Source organism: Anoplopoma fimbria, chromosome 6 (genome assembly GCF_027596085.1).
Source record: "Anoplopoma fimbria isolate UVic2021 breed Golden Eagle Sablefish chromosome 6, Afim_UVic_2022, whole genome shotgun sequence".
NCBI classification, from domain to species: domain Eukaryota; kingdom Metazoa; phylum Chordata; class Actinopteri; order Perciformes; family Anoplopomatidae; genus Anoplopoma; species Anoplopoma fimbria.
In genome coordinates, this window is record NC_072454.1 from 18,053,234 (window position 1) to 18,077,448 (window position 24,215).

General features: G+C 42.1%; 1 protein-coding gene across 1 annotated transcript in view; it reads right to left on the reverse strand.

Annotated features, from left to right (window-relative positions):
- Positions 1-559: 559 nt before the first annotated feature.
- slx4ip (SLX4 interacting protein) overlaps positions 560-24,215 on the reverse strand; it is a 33,226-nt gene continuing 9,570 nt past the window's right edge. Inside the window, exons 5-8 of the mRNA XM_054600580.1 lie at positions 13,786-13,863; positions 11,752-11,840; positions 2,327-2,433; positions 560-2,243 (exon numbers count right to left, since the gene is read on the reverse strand). Of these exons, the coding sequence (XP_054456555.1) occupies positions 1,475-2,243; positions 2,327-2,433; positions 11,752-11,840; positions 13,786-13,863 (1,043 nt within the window). The 3' untranslated portion in view covers positions 560-1,474. The remainder of the gene's footprint in view (positions 2,244-2,326; positions 2,434-11,751; positions 11,841-13,785; positions 13,864-24,215) is intronic.

Here is a 24,215-nt window from a genome sequence, read left to right on the forward strand (position 1 = left end):
ACATTGTACCAAGCCATCCTCCTATTAAGTCAATCCTGGAGACAAAAATACCCTTCTCCTTATGATCTTTAGACAATGATGCCCTTGTTTTAAGTAGCAGGCTTAACTAAACCCTTTTTAAACTAGCAGGCCTGAGAAGCCTACGCTGTAGAGTTGAACTGCTTTTAAGATGTACTTCTCCGAAGAATCAGTTTAAAAGGATTAAACCCAAAGCGAGAGATTATCAACGCCTCGACCTTAAACCATATAAGGACTTAAAACAGTAGGGTCAGTTTCACTAATCCACCATGTTGTCTCCATCTTGATAAGGACAGAATTGGCTCCTGTGAGTGACTCGTCTCAGGTTACATCCACTAAAACAGACGGAGAAGCACTGCTTTATTAGTAACATCACTGTTGGACAGGCCTTCACTTTCAAATTGCCATGAGCATCAGCCAGTCTGGACTGTTTGGGAGGAAAACAATGTGAAGAGACTTGCATGTTATTTCACGCAGGCTGCTTCCAGACAATGATCAACCTATTTCCACAAAGATTCAGAGATTTATTTTTTGCTGGGAAAAAATGAATTTATTTATAACATAAAATGTCTTTCCAGTAAAATGAAAAATAAATTGGGAGTAATGTATTCAGGCAACATTATGTCATCAAGTGGAACATCTTGGGCTTTACATGGGGGTCTGAATGACTGTTGGCCCCTAGTTGCCCCATGCTCTATCTGGGCCAGAGACAAGTTAGTGATCCAAACACACCATGTCGAGTGTCGGGGCAACGACAGCAGCTGCATTTTAACCTGTGAGACCGTAGATGTCCTGCTACTCCCAAAAAAGACCACTAATATTTCAATACTGTTGATACATCTACACATATTTGGTCCAAGTTCAATATCCAACTGTATAATACCCTCAAATTTAAAAGATACAATTCAGGTGCCTAGCAACAAAGTATTGAGGAAATTGTATATGAATGAAATTGAACTACATAAGGACATTTTTTAGAATGGGGTGATGAAATAAATCTGGAAACAGCAATCAATCACACCAGAGCTTCAGCGGGGAAACTGGACAGTTTTCAGACACGTAGGAGCCAGTAGTTCAGACTGAAAGCCATGACGTACTGCATGGCTCCTGCCTGTCTGAAATCCTCAATCTTTAACACAAAACCAAATCTAAACTCCAATTAAAGGTTTTTGACTTTCATTTGCGAGCCTCTCTTGACCACCACTACTTAAGGGTGGAGGCAAAGTCTGTTTCAAGTATTTGACAAAGCGTAACTCAAACGCTCATGTATCAATTGCCATAATGTGTTCAGCATTTGATCTGTGTATGTGTGTGTGCATTGAATGTACAGCACATGTGAAAAGAAGAGACATTGTAGTAAAATGTGACACGTGTACAAACGTCAGGTGAACATGTAGCCTGACACAATATCATCTCTGTGGCGTCAGGCGTCTTTACTCTAGCTTGTCTCTCCCCCTCAGGACCTCTTCAGTCTTCGTAATCTAGAGGTTCTGGGCGCATTTTCACTCCCCCCCTCTCCAAATGTGGATCTGGAACTAATAGAGGAGCCTGAGGATGCAGGCTTGACAGATAGGCCCCTCAGACTTGCGGCCAGCCTGTTTTGGTTTGTCTGTGCCGTGTTATTGCTTGTGAGGGGGAGCCTCTGGGCCCGTTTCTCTGGGGTAAGCAGCTCCACTTCCAGTGTGGTTTTCTTGCGCTCGGTGACTGGGAAAGCCTTGGACTCTGCCTTGGCTTCGAGTAGAGGATGAGGCGGCGGAGGAAAGAGGTCGTGCTTGGATGTTTGTGTGGAGCACTCTTCGGAGTGAGTTTGCATTGTGGCTGGAGGTCGTCCAAGGCACGTCCTCTTGGCCCTCTGTGGATGAGGGTCTTCCCCTGCATCGCTTGGCTTGCACCTCTTGCTCTTTCTTGTCTCCTGACTGATTTCATGTTGGCAGGAAACTACGGAGGCCCCATTTGGGTTGGTGCTGTCTGGAGGACTGTTCTCAGTCTGCTGCTCTTGAGTATTCCCGATCTGAGCTTCCTTTAAGGCACTGGGACAAGGCATCCAGTGGTCTGCCTCTGGGAGGGCCTTCTGTCCAGAGCTGGGCACAGTCTGTTTTGGGCTAGATACTGACTCTGCAGCGCTAAGTTCCCCTCTTTGGTTTTCGGGACAGGCTCTCAGGTCAATCTTCTGTTCCCCCACACTGGAAGCGTAGAGCTCTTGCTGGACTCTAGCTTGTTTGGCTCTGAAAAAAGTAGACATGAACAGATACTTGAGAGTCCTCTCTGACCTGTGGGGCTGGAAAGTTCTACATTAGATCATACTTACATCTTTTGAAGCACAGTCTTCTTTGTTTTTGTGGGACTGTTTAAAGGCTCTTGGGTTTCTCCCACTCTGGAAAAATATTCCGATCGGCTTTGTTCGCTCAGTTGAGTCTAGAGAGGACAAACAGATTGGTGTAAACAAAAAATATTATTCCTGGCATCCCCTGGAAAGGTCTGGGTTCACAGCAGACTGCTGTCATCATCTGGCATTGTTGGACATTAAAAACATTCAGACTGCTATAAAAATGATAAGATAATGAATACAATTAAAAGTCAAAATGATAAGCAGATAGTTATGTATATACATATATATATATACATACATATATATATATATATATATATATATACATATATACATATATATATATATACATATATATATATATACATATATATATATATATATATACATATATATATATATATACATATATATATACATATATATATATATATACATATATACATACATATATATATATACATATATATATATATATATACATATATATATATATATATATATATATACATACATATATATATATATATATATATATACATATATATACATATATATATATATATATATATATATATACATATATATACATACATATATATATATATATATATATATATACATACATATATATATACATATATACATACATATATATATATACATATATACATATATACATACATACATATATATACATATATACATACATATATATATATATATATATATATATATGTATATGTATATATATATATATATATATATATATATACATATATAACATATATAACTATCTGCTTATCATTTTGACTTTTAATTGTATATATATATATACACGTATATATATACATATATATATTTATTTTTTCCTAAATTCCAAATAGATTTGTCGCCTCATTATCGTACTGCACTATGATACAGGACAAGAGGAATGTCTTAGTAACAACCCCAGCTGGCACAAATAATTAGTCCCCCCACTTAATACTGTCTAAAGCAACCACCTCAAAGGCTTGAGAAAATAATCACCAGCTTGTCATAGAGTGACGTGTGCTTCATAGTCTATGCTGTCTGAAGTTTGGAGTGATGCTTGCAGCCTGAGGCAGTATTACTAAATGGTGAAACCATGTTGACAAGTTAAAACAGCGATTAGAGAAAGATCCTTTATAAGATAATGGAGCAAGGCGTAGGAAAAATACAACTGAGACATCTAAATGGGAAAATGCAAAAAAAGAGGGTAAAAAGCTTCTCAGAAGACAGAGGATAAGACAAACTTAAGTCAGTGAACGTAGTCTCGTGGCTAGTAGACTGTAGCAGCACTTTGCGTTGCAGGTTCAAAGTTCAATAAACCCACATACTAGGGGGGCCCACTGAGGCAGAACAGGGAACAGGCCAAAGATTGGATCTCACCAACGTGTGCCCTCAACAGGCCACTAATGAAGGTTAATCACAGGTCTCTTCCTTGGCTGACCTAGAACAGACTCTCGATTTATGAGTGAACGTGAGACACTGGTGGTAAATTGAGCAGAACTTAAAGGTTGGGAGCCCTAGAATTTATCGTATATTAATTGAATCAAAAAAAATTGGTGGGAGAGTAGCTTTAGAGATTGAGCCAAAGTACATTTGTTTAACCAGATGAAGCAGCATACAGCTGAAGAGCTTCATGATTTGAGTGACAATTTGTAAACTAAAAACACTAAGAGCCTGCAGTCATGCTAGCTGCTCTATGAGGCTGTAATTAGGCACTGCAGTGATGGACACATTCTCACCTGATAATGGCAACAGATGAAAAGTTAAGAGATAGCCAAAGTTACTACAATTCATTCTGAGGGGATGGTAATGTGTTTATCATGTTTCATGTTAATCCATTCCATAAGTGTCAAGATATTTCACTCTAAGGCACAAATGTCAACCTCATGGTGGAGCTTGAGGAAAAGTCCTAGGATAACAAAAGTCAGTAGCGTCTACCCACTTGGAACCATGAATGTTTGTCCACAAAACTTTGTGCAAATCCATAAAGTGAACTATGCCAGCGAGTCTATAAAGGTGAACTAGCCAAATGGCCTGAGCAGGCACTTGGGCAAGGGTGGTGAAATGTGGGCTATGGAACAATTCATGAGCAAAATCGAAGAGTAACTGGTGTGCTGCAGGAATGAGTCCTAAACCCGGGTATGAGTTAGCAATTAGCACTTACAGTTAATAATATAATATAACCACAGGTGCACGCAGTGTGCAGACCCACTATCTGCAGCAATGATTCGCTGAGGAATGTGTCAATCACGATGCACCTGCGGCCTCCTCGATGTCCCGCCTCCAGGCCTCACAAGCCAATGGTAGCGGAGCCTACGACCGTCTTGGAGAAAAGAAATCGATCAAATCCTGGACGAACGAACCGGATTACCGGTAACCTGTAGCACAACGTCATAGCCGTTGCACCAAAAGAGAAGAGAAGCAGGTTCTTTGGTTCAGATGTGAAAAGGTAAGCTTCATGTACTCTCTTGTAGTTGTTAAAGTTACTGTTGAAACTTGCTTGCGCAACATTACGTGAGTTTGTGCGTTTTGTTTTTTTTGATGCACATGAGACATTGGTGTAAATGAGAAATTTGCACGGGTATTATTTTGTTTGATAAGCTGAAATTTGACTATTTGGAAATAGCTAAACATTAAGCTGTGGTGACTGTGCTGTAGAGAATTTGGAGCCAGGTTATTGGAGTTATTGTGCAGACCTGTTTAGTGCGTTATTTTGTAGATGGATCAGTGAAATGCTCCTTCAATACTGTTGACATTGTGGGCACACCAGCCTTGCTATTTGCATTATGTATGCAATAATTGCGATTGTGTGTTGTTGATGGTATGGTACATTGCAAATGGGTGCATGCGCAGGTCCTTAGAGTGGATTTTGAGGTATTTCACTAAAGTGACAGATTTGACCTGTTGGCGCACTCTATAAAAGGACAAGGGTTCACTAAAGTCATTAGAATTCATCCTCTAGCCACCATGAACGTGGGACACGAATTTAATGGTAATCCATCCAGTAGTTTTTAAAATATTTCAGTCTCAACAGACAGCCAGACATTGCCGTCCATAGAGCCATGCTTCTAGCAGGGCTAAAACACTTTGCAGTGGGAAATTACAACCAAACAGAAGTTAAATCTTCGAAATTTTGAGGTTGGGGAGAGTATGTTGATTTAGTTTTTCCAGGACATTATTATTCCATAAACTGGTTGGTAAGATGATCAATGTGCACTCTAAGGCTTGAGAAAGTAATGTGGTAAGCTCTAACCTCCACCAGTTGCTGCGAACATAGAGAAAAAAAATCTTTAATGTCTGCTCCTGCATGTCATGGTACCAGAGACAACATATGACCCAGCAAACAAGGGGGGGAGGAGTAATTGCCCCAAGCTGCAAGGGAAAGCTGTGGCATTCTGGCTTTGCACTGGATGTTGAGATCTATCTAGGATTTGGTGTGTGGAGTCGCGAACGGAATGAAAAGGCCAGATGGAGGAAGGGTAGTGAATAAGGAGGCTGGGCAACAGGGAAGTAGGCGGAGACGACAAGAAACAAAAAGGGACAAGATACTAGAATGAATTAGAGAAAGAAAGAGCATTTAGAGGGGCGTACAACAAAAGAAGAGGACCCCCCCCCAGAGTCATATCGCCTGACCTCAGCGGTCTCTCCAGCATGCCCACAAACACAAGAATCCTCACACAGGAAGTTCTTCACAGGCTGCCCTTTGTGTAGAGATGGAGTCATGCTAAAGTGTGGGCAGAGGCTCGGTCTTTATGCTCTCTCTCGTAGCTACAGCTAGCCTTGGATTTGGATTTGGGACAGTGGCACACATACAAAGCTGCAGTTGCCTACGCACTCACACACCCACCCCAACAACAACAATTCTGAGAAAGATGTGGGTGCCATCATTTGCATTGTAATGCCTTGATATGTATTATCATCTGTTTAATATGAATAAATGCTGTTTGAAAATGAACTTGAAAGAAAAATCAACAAGAAGCCTATGGGAGGTTCTCTGGGAGAGTTTTGTGCCTTTTTGTTCCTGTCGGCACAACTTCAAAAGAGCAAAAAGAGAGAGAGAGAGAGAGAAAGAGAGTGAAAGAACAGAGTGATGGGAAGGAAGAAGCACGAAGAGAGGAAGAGGTCAGATATACATAGAAAGAAGAAGGAGAAAGACAGATAGAAAATCAGACAAAGAGGGAAATGGTGCATGAATTATTATCACCAGGGGTCCAGGGGTTCGGACCTTTTGAATGTAGAAACTAGAGAAGAAAGTAGACGGATTAAACATGGAGAGAGAGTAAGCTGGTGCATGAACAACATTGTAATTATCACAAGCCATGTGGATAAAACAGTGAGTATTGTGTGGAAACCGAGGTGGTCTAATCTTGCATTAAATGATGCAAACTCCCAATGGCTTGAGAGCTTCTCATGAAATAGGAGGAAAAGATGGTGGTAAATAAAAACCTCTACCCACCACTCAGCAACAACAATTGCTAAAAACCTCTAACCCCCCCCAGCTAGTCTGCTCGGCCCCACACAAAAGTGTATCAACACGTAGAGTGGTCCAGCAGTGCCCTCCCCGGCCCCGGAGCCTCCGAAACAACATGGCTCGACCAGGGGAGCTGCAACAGGACAGCACATCTGGATGTCAGATTATAGAGATAAGCCTGGCAAAAGGGCACAGAGAGCACAGATAATGAATCATTTGGTTTAAAAGGATACCGGTACAGATTCCTCATAGCTTGTCTCTGAGTGACTCCTGGAAACAACTTCAAAAAGATAACCAAATACAGGCTCCATAAAATACAGGGAATGAACAGTCTCTCATCTGCAATCTAACATAAAGTAGGAACACGGACAGATTATGTTAGTTATCTTTTGAGGCAGCTGCTTTTGAAAGTAATGCACTGATAGGGCAAAATGGTTTCTGAGTAGTCTAAAATACTCCACTGCCCCATGTGATGACAAAACCAACTCTTAGTATCCAAAGAGTATTTTACGCTAAATTAACATTAGGGGTTTGCTTTATATCATCTACATTAAAGCCCATGCTCATTTATCCATACTAATACAATACAAAAACAGTTTTGCTTGTTAAAAACATTTAGTTTTTCAGTAACCAAGAATAACAGACTTTTTTTGCAGCTTGACAACCCTGCATTTTTTTGTTAATCCAATCGTTTTGTAAGGATTAAAAAAAAAATAATAAGTGGCCAGGGATCTTTCTCAAAACATTGTGCAGCCATTGTAGCTTTTGGTTGATGTTAAACCCTGAATAAACTACCAAAAAAAATAAATGATGACAAGTTAGAACGAAAAGCTCTGATCAACCATCAACTCATAAATGCTTGTGATCTGCCACACTGGATTGTTTGTTCCTGGATTACTCTAATGTCTTTGAATCTCATCGAACACACATAAAACCAGCAAGATGTCATCCTATAAAGCCGGTTATTCACTCGTCTGTCACAAGATAATGATTCATACCACTTGAATTGATTGAATACTTAAAAGTATTTGCGTTATAAAAAATTGAATTATTCTTTCCACTAGAAAGCCTTTGAACAGCTCTATGATGGCACAACTAAGTATATAAAATCCTTAAACTGGTACCAAGAAACAATAACACGATTTAACTGTCAGGGCAGAAATACCTCCTGCAGAGATGTTCGTGAAACTAGTACACAAATTCCACCCTCCCTACCCTGCTCCCACAGGAAATATGCCCTGTTTGTCTAAGCCCACCACATCTTCTCTGAAACAAAGTCAACAAACATGCATGGGCACATACTTGTCTCAAAAAGAGGAAAGTTCTTATCCCTGAACAATGACAAACGATTTTGGATCCACCCATGTTTAAGGATTAAGACAAGCTGTTAACTGTTTGGACTAACTTCGTGCAAATCAATGAAAGAAGCTTTTAGACGGGGATGGAATGAAGGGACATGATCGTGTGCTGTAGAGAGATCATGGCCATGTATTGGGCCTTGTTGGAGAGCAGATCAGCAGACACTGGAGGCTTGGGAAAGCACTGCTGCTAGCTGTTGCGAGCTGTGAAGAACAGAGGCGTGCTGAGGTCATGAGTAAACACACAGACTCGTCCACAGCACAGAAGGGGGGGACTGGAAACACATCTGCTCTGCCTTTGATCCAAACGTCTGCGGCCCAGCACGCCACTCACCTCAGCTGCCCACTCTGTGCCTGACTAGAAAACATCGGCCACAATCCTAAACACTAGCTCGTCCTTCCCATGCTGCCCTCTTCACTGTTGGCGCTGACTCACAATAGGAGCAACTTTTTATGAGGGACTTTAATCTCGGAAATGTCAAGAAGGAGACAAACATTGTCTGAAAGATGACTTTTGTTTGCTTCCCATGCAAACGGAGTAGTTTCCGTGTCCCTGCGTCTGCAAAGCAGCAGTCGGTTCTGGGTAACAAGCCAAGTATATGATTCATGCTCAAATCAAAGCACTTATCTGATGATCGAACAGCGTCTGTAACCTTCTTGTTTCAAACATCAGAAACAATGCTGTAACTTTTGGAAACTGAAATCACCAGCAGGGTTTCCGGAAGAGTACTGCAATCCCGCCGGGCTGTAGTTGACTCCCTGCCAGAACTAAGCATCAGCAAATTATTTATTTAATTTAAGGAATAACTCAAGATGGGCGGCTGTGGCACATGAGGTAGAGCGCTTGACCTGCAACCACAAGGTCGGTGGTTCAAACCCCTCTACAGGCAACATGCCGAGGTGTCCTTGAGCGAGACACCAAAATTGCTCCCCGGGCGCTTCATTGCAGTCCGGGATGGGTCAAATGCAGAGAACTGAATTTCCCCATTGTGGGACTAATAAAGGCTTAATTATTATTATTATTATTAAGATTGTGTGATTCACAATTGCAGTGTGTGGACAAGAGGAAGATCGGACTTATTATATGAATCATTTATGTGTGTGTTATATCTAAGACTGCTCATTCTGTACACATGACATCTATTGCAGCAGTGCAGTGTGGGTACACTTAAGGCTGTGGGTAAACAAATGATACAACACCAAGAGACCCAAGCAAAGTTCCTGTGACTTGCTAGTCTCTTGCTAATTAAAGTGAAATGTTAGTAACAACTTTGGCTCAGACTTGCTCCCTTAAGGTGGGCTGACCTTTAAGGGGAACCAGCTATTCTCATTTTAGTGACATGCCGCTCCTCCAAGTTTTGCTGAGCCTCGCTAACGTGGTTGGGCGTCATGTCGTAAACACGGGTTTGTTTTGAGCATACCTCCACCTTGAAACTGCACTTGTCCACCTGGGGCAGTGAAAGCAACATCTAAAATAAAAATGTATATATTATCACTTTTTTAAGGTGGTTATGGCAAACGTGTTAGCAAGTTAGCAGTCCCAAAATTCACTTTCCTTTTAGCTTTGTTGTTATCGCCATCAGATCCCGAGAAAAATAGCTGTCACCTCAACCCAAAAATGTAGGTTTTGGTATTGGTATTGGTTTTAAGTACTGAAAATCAACATAATCAGTTTCCTTGTTCCTTCTACACTACTGTAAATGACTAAATCTAACCACCTCGTCTCCTAACTGAACCACAGCTGAAAATATGACCAATAAGAGCGCACAAGATAAAACAGACATACAGCATGCCCAAGCGTGAGACCGAGATGCTGGCTTTCACAGGACAAAAGGCCAACCATTATGTCACCATAGTTCCCTCACAACATAACCCCCTGACCTTATGAGAAGTGCTAACTTGATGAGTCTACATTTCCACTGCGGTTAAGGATTTTTGTTCAACAAGTCACACAAACTGAATCCTAACAACAAACCAAAACCTTCCTAAATACAGGACATTTTTTTATGACTAACAGGCTCGTGCTGTCAAGAGTTGTGGAATAAAAGACCCCTTCTTGAGCATATGACCAACTTTGACATGGAACTCCAAAGGCCCCATTATTTTTGGACAGCAACATTATTATGCCTTACATCAGTTGTGACTCACTGTATAAGTTTTTTTTTTCGCTTAGATTTTCAACTCTCTTGGCAACACTGAAATTACAAAAACTCAGTTTCTGACAAATTAGAACAGAGCGAAGGATGTAAACAAATAATTGTTTTTGTCATGTGAGCAACTTAATCCCCGCTGTCTGGTATCTTTCCCCTACAAACCACGTTCGAGGTTGGGCTAGCGAGAGCCCCACCACAAGACTCCCACCCTCCAACTCCCTCTGCATGTACTGTATGAGCCCAGAGAACCACATCCTGAGGGGAGGAACGCAATCGATGGCAATGCCTCCTTGAACTGGAAAATTGGTTACACAATCTGAACTTTTCACTGACGACTGTGTTGCGCCACTAAAAATATTACAATCACTGCTTTCATTGGAAGCCAAACTGTGGAGAGTGCAGAGACATTTCAAAGGGAAACAATAGCAAAAAAAAAACATAGAAAAACAGCAGGCCACTGATCATGGGATGTGATGGGAGAGATGTCCGTTCTTGATGTAAGTGCCAAGGAGAGGCTCCACCGCCATTTCCTACAATACTCTTGGGAGTTTGGAATCGAATGAGAACTGGCCAAAGGACAGTTGTCCGTAATATGAATGGCCAAAAAAGAGCTACAGTAGAAGGTCTTATGACATGGGCAGTAAGCATACTATTGCATAGACTCTTTCAGGGAAATACCCAGGACACACAACTGTATCTGAATCCAATCAATCAAGGCACATGACAGTTGACTGCACACAATCACATTAACTGAATTCCCTCTTAAAAACCCAACGTATACAGAATGATGAAGACTGTCGTTGTAGTTCACTGATATGCTGTAAAACCAGAGAATAGACTTGTATATGGTGAATATTAAATGTTTTACACTTAGAGCAAGCTGGTTAAAGGATAGACAAAATCCAGATTTTTGTATAAGATGAATGTTATGTACTGACAGTGTCAACATTGACTTTGCCACATTGAGCTTGGATAAAAGTTGAGTTCTAGAAGTGTTGAAGGCTATCCCAAGAAATAAAATGTACAAAATTAGCTTTGGCTATATTTTCGACTACCTATCAATGTTGAGGTTTATCAACAATCCAACGTTTGAAAACAACCAGAAATTGTACAGCTGGGGTAAATTGGCAGAATGTGGGAGCAGGAACTTTTTTGGATAAGGGTTGACTCTGCAACTTTGGACCCCGCCTCACTTCATTCAACCCCGAGCCATCCTCTCTTTTCTCCTCTCTGGGTCTCTGAACCTGGCCCCCACCCCTCACATTACAAGGATCAGCATAATAAAGTGAGAGCACAATTTGGCAACACATCCCTATAATAACACACAGACCAATGCAGGACTTTTTGCCAGGCGACTGGAAGAGGAAATAGAGGAGTATAAACAGCACTCACCGCGGCCAGGCTCTGGTTTCCATGGCGCGTTGCGGCATCCTCTGGACAGCTCGCACACACAACATAGCGTTCAGGAAACACACGCAAATCTAAAGGCAGGCAAAGAAACAACACAGACCATGCTAGTTAATAACGTGGGCTCGCCTCTAATTATGAGTCAAAGTCAGACGGAGGGAAATGTGGTTGAGATTTAAATTCACATCTACAAACACCAAGTATTTACTGTCCCTCAGAACAGGGAGATAATGGCAGTTTACAGATAACTGTTGAGCTTTATGAGCCACGTTAATATCATGAAATATTAGGCAATTTTATTGCGGCTCTTGGGAGTAACATGACTGTTTAATCTGCTTCAAAGGCAAGGACCATTTATAACAACAATATTATTAAATGTATTATATTATGATAAGAAATTTTACTCCAATTAAAAACTCCAGATTAACTAACTTCAACATATGACCTCAACTGAACAGCCAAATATCTGACCTATGGCCTGTTACATAGCCACATGTATGTTAATTACTTGCATAGCAAGTTCAAAATTCAGACTATTACTCTGTCTTCTGCATCACTTCCTGCTGGAACAAATAACGGGACCATTACTACACACTATATAAAGCTTTGTCATTCTTGATCCACTGTGCTTACCAACCTCTATTTGAGGGGTTTACAGCTGTGGGGAATGTAGTCTGTAAAAGCTTATATTCCTTCTCAGTGGCCATTTTTGAAAACATTAGTTTTGCTTCAATTATGTGAATCAGGGATTTATGAACACAGCAAATACACACACTTTGGTTAAGCAGTAACATAACTTGCATATACCACACACTTGCATTTGTTTACACACTTCTTGTGCTGAGTATATAAGAAGAATGACTAAGGGGCCTTTCGCATGTCACATTTTTTGTGCCCTCAAATCCATTGCTTCCCTGTTGCGGTGGGCAAGCACCTCCAAGAGCCTGTGTTTCATGACGGCTGCGCCCCAAGATAAAAGTAATTCAACTTCTGGAATGCTGCAGGATGCAACGCATGTCATATGTCAAGGAACAACTAATAACTGATATCCTTTCTTTTATCTGTAAATATCACTCTGCGGTTAATATATGAGCTTTACCATCTGTCCCACGGCCTATTTTACCTGCTTCAACCTTCCGGTTGAAAAGTTAGCCAAATTCACACAGACAAATCGATTAGTAAGGCTACTGTGAGGGCGTTACTTTGCTGGATATCCTTTCATCTTTGTTTAGTTTCGTCATTGAGGCTTACTGCTAAATTAATGCAACATCATATAATTGTCAACGCAGTGTGCAGGTTTTGGTTGCTTAGTAATGCCAGGCGCGACAGTTGCGCAGCCCTCCGAAGCACTAATGGTTAAAGCACAAATGGTTAGCCTCATAGTCTTCCTAATAGCATCTAAAAAGTACCATGCCATTTGCCATGTATAACTAGTCAATGAGAATAAAGATTTTTTTAACCATCTGTTTTATAGCTGATTGAAATGTTTACAAGACCTGACCACTATACTACAGCTAACTCGTTGGACCAAATTACACAACCTTTGACCTCAGGAGACCGGGTCTAATTTGATGCGTAACGGACCTGCTGAGAGAAGCCGTCATCTCAGTCTGCAGCAGGTCAGAGCTGCCTTAACATCCAAGCCCCTAGGGAACAGATATTAACTTTACTGACAGGAAGAGAGCCATGTTGGTCCCATGAAAAGGTGGCCAAGGGTCACAGGCACTAGATGGGCCATGGAGATAGATTCTCACTGCCCTCCACAGACAGCCCTCCAATCTATCTCTCTCCCACTCTCAGTAGCCTCTCCTGGGAACCACTTAATGGCTGCCTGTTCTCAAAAACACCCCGAGCAGGTAGGAATAGGACATAAAAACAAGTGAGGGGGAGAAAAATCAACATACAGACCACAGATGACTTGCTCAATCTGTGGGAAATTTGACTGAGTAGGAGCCATCGAGGCGTCTATTTCTGATTCATTTAACTGAAAATTGATTCTTTGAAAACATGGTTACGTACTCCCATAGAGCTGCTTGTTGACACATCTGAGGTTGAAGTGCCGCTTCAGAAAATTGGCCACCAGGTTGAAGTTTTCCCCTTTAAAAAAATACAAACAAACAAAACATAAATACAGTTGAGGGTAAAAAAGAGCAGGAAAAGAAAAAATATTGTACATGTGACACCATTTCCAAGTCTTGAAGATAAAATGGTTAATCAAAGGATGCACTATACAAATATGTTGTATCCAATACAAAGCCCTTCATGTGATGAGTTCCACAACTGGTACTACTCCCATCATATACTGTAGAAGCACATTTGGCCACGGTGGACTTAAAGTGAATGCAGGACTAGAGATCAAACTTTTGTACAGCAGCTCTACTTCTTAAACTCCAAAAAATCCTGCTCATTCCTGCACATTATTGCAATGTTAGCTCTACATGGTTCTCTTTGCTTAGCGTACATCCCATCAATTTCCTGCTTACCTTATTCTTAAACTCAGCATACTACAAACCTAGCCAACTCATCCATGGAGTGAGTAACCATTCATTCTGTTTTAAGTTAACTGACCTCCCAGTTTGGAGCAAGCAGAGAAACCATCTCTGGTCTATTTGTCATGGAATATTTGTTGTGGTATGTAAGATGTGCTGGGCAGAAACAGAAGCCTGTTGCCTAATCTGGTAGGAATTTGTTGACTAAAAGCAAGGGTCTGGCCAAAACGCTATCCAGTTGTTCTTTGTAAACAGTTCTGGGAAGCTGACGGTGCCTGCTCAACCTTTGGTCCCATCTTGGTACCTTTTTTCTGCTTTTTGTTAGAGTGAATGTAAAACTATGCCCTGCTTGACTTTACCACCACCTATTAATCATTTTTCTTATTTGGCATTCTCATGTGGAAACATCATGAACTGCTGACTACAGGGATTTTAGTAATTTAGTAATGTTTTCAATTGTTTGAGTAAAAAACTGACCTCTTGCACTCAACTCAGAACTTGCTGGATAATGTAAAATATGCACTGTCATCAAGTTAAAACAAGGGGCTTTCTTTGTCTCTGGAAAAAAACCCTGACATTTTGGAAGTGGAGAGGTTTTCACACCACAACAACAACTCTGACAGTCACTAATGGATAAAACTAAGGCCATGTCCACATTTACACATTTCAAATGAAAACGGGGTTTTCAAATCAAATAGCGAACGCGGGTGCCTACGTCATCGTTTTCGGACTGCTTCGTTTTCCGTCATCCACACCATCAGGAAAACGCGGCGTTTTCAAACTAATCCGTCATCGGGAGCGTTTTCGAAATCATCCGTTTTCGGTGCCCTAAAACGCCGTATAGTGTGGACGCTCGGTGCAAACGCAGCAATCGATATTCGGATTCATTTGGAAACGAGTTAGTGTGGATGTGGCCGAAGGAAAACTTGGAAAAGCTTCTCTTAAATGTTGATCTACAATTAGGACAGGTATGCCCCACACGCTGCGTTTGTTTACAACACACAGAGCAGACAGCATGTTAACACATCATTGGCCCACACACAAGTGTGAGGGGGCCTTTGTGAGCATCCCCCTTTTCCATTAGCTGATGTCAGCTCAGCTCGGACTCAAAGCATTTAATTATCGTCTTCAAAAAGAAGCCGTCTTGTGATTCTTTGGATAATGACGTGCAATTACAGAGACGGTGTGTCACAAACCTGCCACAGGTATATACTTAAGTCCATTGGCCAGTGATTAATGGCACCGCCATGGCTTTCTTTTTCTTTGTGTTAGTGGCTGAATTAGCAACCAGGGTCACTACTTCAGCAAACACAATTCATACTCGCAAAAATATATAAACATATAAATGAATGGAAGACAAAATTATTACAAAAGTCAATCATTTCAAACAAACCGAGCTCAGTCTGTCAGACTAAGAAAAAAAAATTAAAAGTTAAGTCCAATTCAAATAAAACTACCGTGAGAACTCAAAGAGTTTCCAAAATATGGATACCTGTTTGTTACTATGATACTAAGCCATTAAAATTTAATAATTTAAATAGGAGGATAATAGGCTAAAATTGGTACCTATGTGACAGCTACACTTCAGTTTAGCATCTATGGGAACGCGTCTGATCCCCAAAGCTATTAAGTAGAATTATTTCCTCCAGCAAAATTCACATAAAACAGCTTAATCGAGATTTTCGAACATGCATTAAAGTCTTCTGGAGACAGAACAAAGACAAATCTCTCATCTTTTATTCTAGCCATCTAATCAGGGACTGACATTTACCTATAGCTCTGAAGATACTAAACCAGTAGGGCTCCAGGATCTTCACATTGGAAATCCCTGCCCTGCAGCAGTAGGGCCATGCAAAGGAGGGGCCCTGTGGCAGCTTTAGGTGAATGATAAATAGAGATTTTTAGGAATCATTTTACATCCTCTGTTTCGTCAACCGAGGGTTCAGGTAGCTCAGCTCAACTCTACAGAACAGTCTGTAATGGCAGTGACACATTTGTTTGCTGTAATGGCTCTGTACCACATCCCATTGAAATATCATTGCATTGCAAGAAAACAGTGACTAACTTGTAGCTTTAATTTGAGGGTGTTAACATCCATGGTTGATTCATTGTGTAGTAATTGTCTTTTTTGTCCATGATGCTATTTAATAAATAAACGTTAACTAGGGATGCAAAGATACCACTTTTTTACCACAAGTACATTTGGGTACTTGCCGAGACAGAGTACCGATATTTGTACTTAATAATACCATTACAGTTCTAACAATGACTTTGAAAACATGTTTTATTATTAATAGGTGATCCTCACTCTGATGGGTTTTGAGGAGTTGTGGCATTTATTCAACGACAAGTTAACTGTACTGCACTGCTACTTTCACAACTATAACGTTACTAATAACTTCATACGTACTCTCTCTCTCTCTCTCTCGTCCTGACACTCGCTAACATTAAGCCGGGCTTGCAATACACTGACGGAAACCCTGACAAAGTATGCCAGGCAGACACACACATGACAACCTCACAGCTGAACTAATTAATGCGGTGGAGACTAAATTAGCTGCATGTGTCCACAACAATACATGCAACAATGTGGTTGCCAACTCTCCCAGATGGGTTAACTGGAGCTGGTGGTAAATGATGGATTCAAACTGTGTGTGCATTGGTTATTGTGGCAACTAGGCGGCTTGTTAGGTTCAACTGACGATAGTTCAATGTCATGACGCCGTAGTGGTATATGCTGTGGTGTATCAAAGAAGTTATACAAATGTGAGTGCAAGTACATGAGTACAGTGTCTGACCCAAAAAATGGTATTGGTGCATTCCTAGCATAAATGCACATGAAGTCAAATGGTTAATATTTAGGTTGCAAATCATCAGCAGTCAATGTCTGCTTGAAGGGCATAAGCTACTCACATCATCTGACCTCTATAGTGGTTCTCTTGCAGGCTTCTTATGCACCCATCTTCAGTTTATTTTTTTGGCGGGGGCTTTGGAGCTTAAGTTTGATCTTAAGCAAGTACAACACATGTTGGATTTAAGACAGGTGGTCTACATGGCTACTAAACGACAGCTACCAATTTGTGTGGACTGTATACTGTACACTGTGGGTGTCTTGTTGAACCAGGACACCTTTGAGAGTATGTAAGAATGTAAGCTTTTGGAGATACTCCCTTACTGAAATAGAGCTGGGGCCCTCGGAAGTCTGTCCCTTTTTGAATAATTGATGTACATAAAGTATGTAGTAACACTGAATAAGCCACCAAGCTTTAAATAGAGTGCTTAATTAATCCCACAGGGAAATTGCACCAACACAATGCATGGTATGTTAAGTATGTTTTGCAGTTAACAATAGCAGCATTACTTTATTGGGGGGGAAAAATCATATTCTATTATCCTTTAAATAGCAAAGCAGTGGTCATCTATCGCCCATTCTGAATATCTACCCAGAGAGGAATGCAGATCTGTATCTCGGTTTTGTTTTCTCTGCCCATTCTGGGTCCAGGAGGGAGGCGTCTTTCATTGCACATTCGCTTTGACTTTGTCCATTAGACTCTTGGGCCTCATGTCTAGCGCTACAACTATTCTCATTGCTTTCCCTGGTGGCCTGAGCTTGCCAATTCCCAGGACAAGTTTGACAGGGACGTCTGGACACAGAGTTGGGAACCAGTGCAACACCATGGCCCAAGACATCAGCTGTTGCTCCAACTTTATAACGTCCTGCACAGCGCAGAGTTGCTCTTGGCCCTCTGCCCGGGTTCTCTCGTGCTAAGCTTACATTCATGTTTCTCTCTCACAAACAGTTTGCTATTGCCTCCTCTGGGAATGAGTGGCCCCTTTCTGTGGCAACTGTGGCCTACAGTGGTGCAATAACCAAATCTGCAGAGTAGAGCCTTCAAAGGGTTTCAGTTGTACTTCCTGCAGGAAAAGATGGTCTTGCTTAATTGTTTTGAAACCTGATGCACAACAATATCATGGCAGTTCAAACCGTAAACAAGCCGGCACGCCAAGTTGCCGAACTGTGGTAGATAATATTGTAACCGCTTGTATAAAGATTGTTACACCATCTTGTAATATAACGCAGGACAACTGCAGAAAAAGGACACAGACTCCACAGGGCTGGTGCCAAGGATGGAATACTGTACCTTTGAGAGAGAGACACACACACACACACACACACACACACACACACACACACACACACACACACACACACACACACACACACACACACACACACACACACACACACACACACACACACACACACACACACACACACACACACACACACACATCCCTGCAGCTTTCACCGCTTCCTGGGAAAACAATGAGAGGAAAGAAAAGTCAACAAACCAAAAGGCATCCAGAGTGACTAGGACTGTAAAATGGAACAGACAGGGGTGAGAAGCATTCAGACCAGGGTCAAAGGTAAGGCCCCATGGAACAGACTTCATTAACTTCAGTTATATCCTGAGGAGATCATTAAAACAGCCATAGAAAACATAGTCACTCCTTCTTTCCATCCGCATTCCTGGCAGCCAATGCTGTTTTGAGTCCTGCAGGAATCCATAAGAATTTCTATTCTGATATGGAGAATTTTCTGGATTTCCTCGCAGGTCCTGGTCCTGTAGCTAGGCCAGAGTGGGTCGTTTTTAACAGGAATACTTAAGTTACCTAGTTACTCTGCTTTTTTCAGTAACCTGATTTCCTTAACATAATGTTAAAAAATACAGGTTCCCATAATCAGGGTAAAAATGTGTAGACTTGCTTAGTTCAAATCTTTCCACCAAAAACGGAAAAATAATAACTCTTCAGGCTGCAGTATTGTATATCATTAATACTCAAAAATGATGCCAGCACTGCCTCAAAAACATAGCCCTGAGAAGGAAAGACATCTGATTACCCACAGGCTGCATGTAAATGCAGGTTTTACAGTAACCTGGTTATTGCAGTGCATGTAAAGGCATTCTCTGATTTCCGGCAGTAACCTGATTTCTCGCATTAACCACGGTTCTAGTATGCATGTAAATGTAGTGACTGTGTGTCAGGAGAACTGCAATTCCCAGGCAACTCCTTTATGAACAGGAGTTGAATCAGCAGGACAGTCAGACATCAGTGCCTGAGAATCCTGCTCTTTTGACATCTCTGCTTTGATGTGGACCCCCTCCCTCTGTCCTCAAGTGTGGGTGGAGAGTTGGGGCTTAGAGCAAGAGAGAGGGGTGGAGCGGTGAAGGATGAGAGAGCTTGAGGAAGTTACCCATATGTAAGTGGGGGCTTTCCTGGAAGGACATCACTCTCTGTGTAACTACGGCTGTAGCAGAGCACTGTGCCTTATCATCCTGCACAACGTCCACCTGAAACAATATTTGCACATGAGTGTTCAATTTAACATTTGGGTGACCCCTTCATCGCAGTTACAAAATACGCCGCAGCATGGTAGCTCAGGCCAGCCCATAATGCAGCATGTGACTAAAGTGGTGGGGAGCATTTTGGAGCCGAGAGCAATTATCGTGAGAAAAAGATCTATTTCTCAGAAGCATAATCTGATGAGAGAAATGCAGTTATAATAAAAAAATTCATATTTAATCATCATTATATCTTAATTAGCCCAAGAGACCACAAATCTCTCAAAGTGCTGCCACAGTTTGTATTTTAGAGCATTCAGAATGAGGAGGATGCAAACTGCTTATTTTGCATTAAGTTCATTTAGATTAATGTTGTGCAGAGCTGTTTGTGGACTTGAGTTATGCACCCTACTGGCCTTTTAAACCTCAGATCAAGGTCTCACTGGAAGCAGGCTGTCTCTGCCTGCTGGGCCTGCAGATCTGCTAGTCTGTGTTTATAAATCCAAATAGGTGAACCATGGCACACATGGCAATTCTAGCTACGTTTTGCCTCAAGTGACTAATGATAACCGGCCGGTAAAGCCATGCACAAAAGAAGAACATTCTGCGTCAGATTGAATGAAGTTTCAGTCTGAATTTGATAATATTTACACACTCTCTCTGTGTGCAGAGCTGAGTGATGGCGCTCGGCAGCCCATTAGCTTGTTTCTCTCGCTACCAATAGTAGCTGCTCCGTTGTCAACAATGTAGGGCTGAAGAAAACGTGCATGCCGGCTGAAATTCAACCCAGGCATTGTTAACCCTGTTGGTAGATGCAGTGACTTAAACCAAGTAAGAATATAAGAGCTATGAGTAAGGAAAAGTCTGTGCCATAGGCATTCAGTGAACTAACCTAGAGCTACTATGTTAAAACCTTATTTTTATAGAATATAGCATTTCTTAATGTTTATGTACTGAGGTGGGTCACACAGATACTGGCTTTTTTATAATATACTGTTGTAGTATGATTTTTGAAAGCACTTTCAAAATAAAAATAGAGTTCAGATTTTTATGACTGCTTGTATTAATTGATGGAAAAAGTGGCCATGTGCAGTATTATAGAAAATTGAGGATGCAATACATTAAGACGCATTGAGAATCGTTGTGCATTCGAATCATTGACAGGTGAATCGTAACAGAATCGAGAGGCCAGTGAAGATTCACACCTCTGTAAGGCAATGACCTAATGTCGACAAAGGCATGGAAAGCCTTAATGTCTGTGTTACTTTTGCTAAAGCCATCCTAGGCTGGCCTTTCCTGACCACACAAGGCACATTTGGCACACAGCACAACAATGACATCTGTCCACAGGAACAACCACAGAGCTCATAAGAGCACGTGACACAGGCCCAGTTCTCTCAAAGTGAAGCAAAGAGCAGGAGGAAACAACGACATCCTCTGAAAACTTTCAGTGATTACTAAATAAAGGCATTCTGGACATGCTGAACACTTAGCATGAGTTCAAGAGAGTGTGTGCCATCTCCCAGACCAGATTGTGGTGAATGGGAACAGTCACATGAATGTGATCCATGCTCAGGCTCAGGCCCTAATTATATGGGAAAAGAGTGTGGTGTGACAGCTATGGCGGGGATTGCGGTTGTGTCCTAAGAGACTGCAGCTGACCCCGCGGAGAAGGAGGAGAGAAAGTGAAAACAAGAAGAGACGACATGAGGAGAGCAGAGACGAGCAGACATGGAGGGCACAGGCAGAAGAGAAGAGGAGGGAGTGGACAAATGTGTAAAAATGCAGAGGAGAAAGAAAAAGAAAGGAAGTGTGTGTGTGTGTAGTTTGCAATAATAGGAAGGGGGAGGGTTAACATTGGAGTCAGACTGTCCTATGTGGGTCTGCTGAGTAAGGCCGGGGGGCTTACAGAAAGGATATAAAGAGCCACAGCAACACCACAAAGCACCAGGGGGAAGGGGGTTGCCCAGCAGGGGCCAGGGTAGGGAGGGCGAGTGGGGAGAGGGGCAGGACTGGCTGGAGTGGCTACTCTGATCAGGATCCATTTCCAGCCTCCAACTTTGGAATTCCTTTGTTCCTGTCACAGGTCTCCGTTTCCCCCTCGCCTTAATCCCAGCCTGCCTCACGCCCAGTAACACAGAGCAGGGCAGGTAACTCTGCCACATGCATGCCTCTCTATTTACAGACCAGTCCCCACATAACAGCCACTTACATAAATAGTAATAGCTGTGTGGTAGCACTGAGAAGAAGCAACGTGGGTTAATACAGGTTGTCACCACAGTACTTCTGTGTCCTCAGAAAAGTGTTGTGAACTGTTACAGTAGGAGGCTGAAAGGTTGCCATGTACCAATTTTCCCTAAAATGGACATCAAGCACACGTTTTTTGGCATTTTGTACACAGAAAGTCTGAATAGCGTTCCCAAATGTTCTTAACTGTGCGACCTTGGGCTGTAGGCCTTTTAAAGAGCCAGAGAAGCACAACAAAGCTAAATCTACACGGCACTGACAAGGCAGTGCAAAAATTAACCATCTCCCTCATAGTCTCTACACATCCTCCGCATTCTTCATTGGGAGGGAGATGGTCATTCGTAAACACATTCTCCAACAGTAAAGCTATCCAGCAACACTTGTGCTTTTGCCGCAATGGCCGAGGCCAGGGCGCCTTAAGCCCCCTTCATAGGGCTGCCAAGAGGAGTCAGTGGTACACTGTGCAGCACTCGCAAAGCCCTCTCCCACGGCTATTAGTGACCATTCATCTGGGGAGCCTGGGAAAATGCCTCTCCAGCCTGCCGTGGCCATGGGGAAACAGGCTGGCAGGTGTTCCCTCCCCCTAAGCCCTGGCACCTGTGCAGAGAGAGGAAGAAGGAACCAGCTCTGCCATGGGCTAAAATGCTCTCTAGGTACCACTTTGCCAGGGCTCTTCTAACTTCTCTGACTGGTAGGAGGTCACTCGAACACCAGGGTAAGCTAAACCCGAGCTCTACTTCACATGGAGGGATCAATGTGGCTGTATCGATACAAATGGTAGATGTAAGACATCTGGTAATGTGCTTTGGCAGTTTGAAATGGCATGTTAACTAAACCCGTGTAAAATGGGCCTTCTCAGTTTACACTCTGCACATACTCACAAATATATACACCATTATGGAGTACAAAATCAATATCCCCTTGAGGTAAAACAATACTAGACCAAGAGCAAATTAAAATCAAGATAGCACACAATCACCAGTTTAAGTATCCAAACGAACGCAATAAGTAGAAGTAAATCAGTGAGACAATGGCTTGTGCAGTCTGTACAACATGTTGTGTTTTCCAAGAGGGCAATGTCTGACGTGTTTCCTGCAGAGCAATGGCATCTTCATGAGGACAATTTTGACACTCTTGCTGTCTTCGAGCATAACCACCAGCATCCTTACTCGAATATCACATCAGATAACAAACAAATGTATTCCTCAAAGCACAGAGAACCTATTATCTACTCATTTTTTAATCTGTAATTATTCTGAGAAATGTGGGTGCGTTCAACACGGTCTACCATCAAGAATGCAGGCCTCTCCCAAGCTCCCGTTTCTTGGGCTTCTAAAGTCTAGCATGTCCATTCTGCTTGTCCAGAGCCAAGATGTTTGGTGGGAAAAGTTCCCTATGTTCATCTCTCTAAAAACATAAATAAATCACATCACTATGAGCTAATCATGAAGTCTCATGTAGCCTGGGTAAAAAAAAAGAGGGGGTTAGGGGGTTTTGACCGTTGGAAATTGGCCACTGCAGCTGAGATACAACGAAAAAGGCTTGGATTTATGTTGGCAGAAGACATGGTGTAAGCCTCTCTGTGACAAGTTATTTGGGTGCTATACAAACACATATGCACCCAACACAGCATACATACATAAGTACAATAACCCATAGAGATAACACTGATACAAACACTTGCGCTGAAGGGCCTTGGAATGCTTAAAGCTGTTGATGGCTTATTTGAAGTGCCAACAGCTGAGGCGGTTACGCTGCTGTTCTTACTGCTGTCTGTTGGCGGAAGCCCCTGTGATTTCACACTGGCACCAGCTCAAACACCTCCTCATACAAGACCCACAATTCCCTCTCTAATACCATCCCACACATAGCACCACACTCCATCCACCTATTCTTGGCCCAGACATCAGTACCACCCCGCCTGACACCTTTCTCTATGTGCAGAAACAACATGCATGAGCACGTGTCACAGCGTGCACACACACACACACACACACACACACACACACACACACACACACACACACACACACACACACACGCACACACACACACGCACACACGCACGCACACAAGTCTCAGTCAGGGATATCAACCTTAATTCTGCTCTCAAATAACACAATGCTGCACAGACACACACAGATGCAAATAGGTCCTCTGCTGAAACAGATACACGCAGAAAACCAGCTTCGACCCCCTGCTTTGGACAGTCTGAAAGTCCTGTGAGGATTAGCATGTTAGCGTTTGACCTGCTTACTGAATAGACGACCCCAATACTTAATTCCTACCCTGAGGTTTGCTGGGCTGCTCTCCCTAAGCCTATAGTCCGTCTTCCCTTTTTATGGCTCCTGCCTGCCTGCTTACTTCT